Source organism: Amblyomma maculatum, chromosome 1 (genome assembly GCF_055883805.1).
Source record: "Amblyomma maculatum isolate TAMU_Amacu chromosome 1, ASM5588380v1, whole genome shotgun sequence".
Classification (NCBI taxonomy): domain Eukaryota; kingdom Metazoa; phylum Arthropoda; class Arachnida; order Ixodida; family Ixodidae; genus Amblyomma; species Amblyomma maculatum.
The window spans coordinates 489,865,564-489,871,581 of record NC_139344.1 but is presented as its reverse complement, the minus strand read 5'-3'; the positions used below and the strand labels follow the sequence as shown (position 1 = coordinate 489,871,581).

Here is a 6,018-nt window from a genome sequence, read left to right as displayed (position 1 = left end):
CCACTCGTTACACTTTTGACAGGACACAGCCGCTTTCCGGCTTATTTCAATCGTTTTGGTATAACAACATCGCCTCAATGTCCGTGCGGTCACCCTGATGGTAACGTCCATCATTACACCAATAACTGTCCCATTACATCTGACGTAACATCACGTCTACCTCGCAACCTTGCTGACGACCAAACGACATTACATTGGAGAGATTGGCTAGATAACGAAAAATGCTGTGCCCTTTTGTTAAGAGTGGTTGTGCACTCATCAGTGAAAATTTGCCAGATTACAGACGGACACACAGGACCTGACTAATCTGCATTTTCCCTTTTCTGGGATGGGCCACTCAGGCCAATTGAGGCGGACAATCACGTCAGCCCTTTCCAGAACGGAAAATGTAGTTTAAATTACAATAAATGCAAACGTCCCTTTCTTATAAACAGTTTATGATTCATTTATCTTTTCTACTTTCTTCTCTTTTCTTTCCTTTTCGGTACATATCAGATCTTTAATTCTCTGCACATAACTAGAATGTATATAATGTATATAATTTGTATATACACACTAAAACTTCTTGATTGTATATTTGTAACTGCCATTGCATGCACTACTTCTCTTAGTTATTGTCTCATGACACATATCTCTTTGTACAGTTTTCTCTTCTACATCTGTATTAATGACCATTTCATGACAAATAAAGAAACACCTTGTGTCGGTTTTTTTTTATCCGCCGTTCACCGTTCTAAGCCTCGCAGCCGTGAACGAACTCCTACAGCATGCGCAGTGTAAGCAGTGCGGTAGCCCTGTGACGCTTTCGAAGACGGGCCGGGAGTACGGAATAGCTGTCAGGCTTGTTTTAACCTGTGATTATTGCGGTGAACTTGATGCGCAATGGAGCTCGCCGAGAGCAGGTGGGAATGAGGCCTGCAACCCTTTCGAAGTGAATGTGCTCGCTACTCGTGCAGTGATGAGCACAGGGAACGGGCAGACAGTTTTAAATGACATTTTTTCTTCACTGAACGTCTCACGACGTGGTTTGCACCCGAAAACCTTCCAGAAGTACGTGAAGAAAAAACTTAACCCTGCCGCGCATGTGATGAGCGAGTGCGCCGATGCCGTGAAATCGGTGTACAGCGAGTTAAACTTCGAAAACCCCGGCAATATTGCGGTTTCATATGATGGAACGTGGCTGACAAGGGGCCACTCCTCGCACATCTGCGTAGGCACAGTAATTGAGCTGTTTACCGGCTATGTGCTCGATTTTGTGGTGCTTTCAAACTTTTGTTTGGGATGCCAGCTGGGCCCGAAAGAAGATGACCCTCACTATGAGCAGTGGCGAGCTGACCACCAGTGCCAAAAAAATAGTTTGAGCAAGCCTGGGCAAATGGAAGTGGAGGCTGCACGAATACTGTTTGGGCGATCACTGCAAAAGCATGGCCTGCGCTATACAACGATGTTGTGCGACGGCGATAGCCGAGCTTTTAACAGCCTGCACGAAGAAAAGGTATATGGTTTTGTGGAAATCGAAAAAGAAGACTGCATTAACCATATTCACAAACGCATGGGAGCTGCTCTGAGAAATCTCCTGCAAAAGCATAAGAGAAATAGCCAGAAAAGTCTCGGTGGAAAGGGCAAGCTCACAGGGGATCTTATTGCAAAATTATCCACCTACTATGGGCGGGCTCTGAAGGCGAACCTGGGCAACATTGATGACATGAAGAATGCTGTTCTTGCAACGTATCATCATGTGACCTCGACAGATGCAAGGTCGAATCATTCGCTCTGTCCAAAAGGGGAAGACAGCTGGTGCATCCACAACAAGGCTGTGGCGAAGGAGGAGCCAGCACCAAGGCATCGATACAACCTCCCAGACTATGTCGCTGAGGCATTGCTACCTATATACATACGCCTCTCCGACAAGAAACTACTTGAGCGTTGCCAGAGAGGCAAAACGCAAAATGCAAATGAGTGCCTACACTCTGTGATATGGTCACTCGTACCCAAAACCAAGCATGCCTCTCTCTACACCGTTGAGAGTGCAGTAGGGGAAGCTGTCGCCAGATTCAATGCTGGGAAAGAGCATGCCACTGAGGCTATCCTTAAAGAATTGCATGTGAATCGAAGCAGCATATTGGTACAAAGATGTGCCGAGAAGGACCAGCGCCGGCTGGCTGCATCGGACAGGAAGCATGCAGGTGCTGAAAACTTCCGGAGTGCCATGAAAAGGAAGCAAGGGAAAACTGTTGATAGTGATTATGTTCCTGGAGGCTTCTGACACAGTTTGCAATGAAGTACAAGCCTTGATTTGCAGCAAATAAACTCCGGCCTTGTTTTCAAACTTCTTTTCTTGTTTTCTCAAAATGGATTTTTTAACCACTCCACATACTGTTGTCCAAGATATCTCCAGATGTGGTGGTCAGATTGGAACAATTCTTGTTGTATTTTGAAGCTTATGAATTGTTCTCTGCAATAAGGTCTAAAAAGCATAACAATTCTTCTTTGAAATTTAATTAAATTAGTAAGTTATTTGTTGAAATTTTCCCAATTTTTGATGGATGTATTTGGCAAGTATATAACTTCTATGCCAGGGAGGCCAAAATTATAAGAATGGTATGGTTGCACACTCTGGCTCTTGCAGAACATAAAGATATCAAATTTGAATCATTTTTTGATCAGGAACTTATTAAAAACTTGGGCACAATGATTAGTCATTAATTAACGAATATTTCAAAATTGACACAAGATAGATAAAAACAGATTGCATATTTGTGTTCAGCATACAAAAATACATCAGGCACACATTTTTCATCTATGTGCGACAAAAACTAACAAAGTTAGTTTAAAGAGCAGTGCCTCCCCTTAAGAGTGGTTGCACTCATCAGTGAAAATTTGCCAGATTACAGACGGACACACAGGACCTGACTAATCTGCATTTTCCCTTTTCTGGGATGGGCCACTCAGGCCAATTGAGGCGGACAATCATGTCAGCCCTTTCCAGAACGGAAAATGTAGTTTAAATTACAATAAATGCAAACGTCCCTTTCTTATAAACAGTTTATGATTCATTTATCTTTTCTACTTTCTTCTCTTTTCTTTCCTTTTCGGTACATATCAGATCTTTAATTCTCTGCACATAACTAGAATGTATATAATGTATATAATTTGCATATACACACTAAAACTTCTTGATTGTATATTTGTAACTGCCATTGCATGCACTACTTCTCTTAGTTATTGTCTCATGACACATATCTCTTTGTACAGTTTTCTCTTCTACATCTATATTAATGACCATTTCATGACAAATAAAGAAACACCCTGTGTCGGTTTTTTTTATCCTTTATTCTATTCAATTTTCTTTCATGTATAATACTTATTTTTTCTCTTTCTTTTTCTCAATTTTGTGTACTTTTATTTTTTATTTCATTTATTATTTCTGTATATTTGTTTTATAATTTTAATTTTTATTTATTTGTTTTTATATTTTCCACTATTTATTATTCATTCATTTATTTTTCTGCTTGTGTCTGTGTGATTTATTCCTATCACATCCTTTAGGATGTGTATATAAAGGCCACCACTTGGGCACTTCTACTGCTTTTCACCTTTATGAACAATAACAGCTCTGCGAGGCTAGCCCACCCTCTGTGCTCGTTGAGCCCTTCGGACAAAGATGCGTTACCGTGCCCACTTTTTATTTTTTCAATTGGCTTTTCCCACCAAATTAAATCTTTGGCCGAATGGGCCGTTTATTTATTTTTGATTGGTTTAAGCCTGATATAGCTCAGCTAGTGCAGGCTATTTCTCATTCTGCTTTATTTTTTAATTTAATTTCCAACATTGCCAGGAGTGAGACTGGATTGGGGCGGTACTTACACTCACAGAGGGAATGCAGGTCGTACTTGCCGGTGATTTTATCGCAAAACATGTAGTATGGGGCCCGGAACAAAGCGATGCGCGTGGCGGAGAACTCCAATTCGCAATGGCTTCCGGGCTTATCGTACTGAACGATCCTGCATCCCCTCTTACATACACAACACCATACACAGACAGCTGAATTGACGTTACACTAGCATCACCTTCAATCACATCAATGGACACAACATGGCACGTCACAGACACACACACATTCTCAGAACACAAATACATTGTTCTTAAAATTGGAAGTGAGCATATCAGTAAACAAAAACGACTAACGAACCTAGGCATCAAAAGAATTCTCACAGCAATACCAAAATTAAACTTTTTCAAAGCAGTGGTTGGTGCACATTTGGGTTCGTCGGAGACACTGGAATTGATAATAATCAAATTTTACGGCATATTCGACCAATTAAGGCGAAAGAACTTCTCCTCCCGGACAATTACTCAAAATTCAAAACCGAAGTCCCCGTGCGATTGGTGGACAGAAGAATTGGCAACAGAGAAATCAAAAATCAGAGCGATGAGAAGGAGATATCAAAGGACGAAGGATTACATCTTACGTCAGCAATTCGGTAAAGAATATTACGATTCATTACGAGTTTACCGAAATAGCGTTGCACGAGCTCGAAACTCCGAAATGAAAATTATCGTTTAAGATTCTGTAAAGTCCAATATTTTCAGACATGCGTTTAAAGTTGCATTTTCTAAATTACAGGCTCCCGTAGTCCTCCCTCCCATTAGGACGGATCAATGACTATCTCTACACTAGAAACAGCTCAATTACTATTGGACACACAAGTTGCATCCGACGACTATAGCATGGATACGCAATTGTATAAAGAGCAACGAGCTTTTGCAACAGATTCTTTCACCTATGGCGAGGTTGATTTGGCCGTTTCCAAGGTGAAGGAGGGAACAGCATCGGGACTCGACGGAATTACTCCGAGAATTGTCCGGGAGTTGTGGAAGCTAATACCAGACATCCTCTTATTTATATTTTCTTCCGCCTTGCGTTTGGGATATTTCCCCCTCCATTGGAGGAAAGGTAGAATCATTTTTCTCCCTAAGCCAGGTAGACCACCAGAGGCGACATCTTCGTATCGACCCAATGTTATGAATTCGACACTGGGCAGAGTGTTGGAGCGTCTCTTGTATGGCCGGTTGTACCATTTCATGGCGAGTAAGGGTTTCTTGCATACAAACCAATTCGGATTTATCAAACAGCGCGGAGCAATTCACGCTCTCCACGCATTAATTACTAAAATTAGAGAATTAAGGGCAGAAGGACTACACGCACTACTAATATCTATCGACTTAAGTGGAGCGTTCGACAGCGGTTGAAATCCCCTAGTTCTTGCTTCGCTCGGACAATGGGGATGCCCGAGAAACCTCTGCGCGCTGCTCAGGTCGTTTCTATCAGACCGAGAGGTGGTGTTCCGCTCTCGAGCGGGAGACGCGATTGCACGGCCCACCTTAGGCAGCCCGCAGGGTTTTCCGCTGTCGCCTCTCCTCTGGACCGTAGTGGTGCGTGGATTGCTCGAGCAGCCCATGCAAGAGGGCGTGTCGCTGCAGGCCTATGCGGACGACGTTGTCGTCCTTGTGCCTGGCAGTGGCAGGAAGGCTCTGCAGACTTTGGCAGAGGAAGCACTTTACCGAGCAGCGACGTGGGTGAGATCGGCAAGGGTCATCATCAGTGCGGAGAAGACTGTGTGCGTTCGTCTCCCCTGCCAGGGCGGGCATGGGGTGCACACCTCCAACCGTTCGCCTGGATGGTGTGGGTCTTAAATTCAGACCAGCCACCCGGGTGCTCGGAGTCTTCATAGACCGCACCTTGTCCTTCATAGCCCATGGCGACTACCTAAAGCTTTGAACGCGCTGAAGTGCTTGCTGCGCGTCTCGGAGCGCTTGTCCACATGGGTGGCATGCCGGCTTCGGATCAGCTCAGAGCTCTATACCACCAAGTCGTTCTGCCCACTCTTACGTATGCGTCCCCTGTGTGGTGGACTGAGTGTCCCCACTCAGGACTTCGTGTAAGATCGTTATCCATGCAGCGGGCCCCGCTAATGGCGGGCGCCAACTCCATGACGAGCACGAGGGCGCTTCAAA

The 6,018-nt window shown here is 43.9% G+C and overlaps 1 protein-coding gene across 1 annotated transcript; it reads left to right on the top strand.

Moving 5' to 3' along the window:
- Positions 1–258: 258 nt before the first annotated feature.
- Positions 259–2,367, top strand: LOC146210167 (uncharacterized). Its single transcript, XM_084608357.1, has one exon. The coding sequence runs from the start codon at positions 959–961 to the stop codon at positions 2,264–2,266; it is 1,308 nt and encodes a 435-aa protein (XP_084464483.1). The 5' UTR covers positions 259–958; the 3' UTR covers positions 2,267–2,367.
- Positions 2,368–6,018: the final 3,651 nt, after the last annotated feature.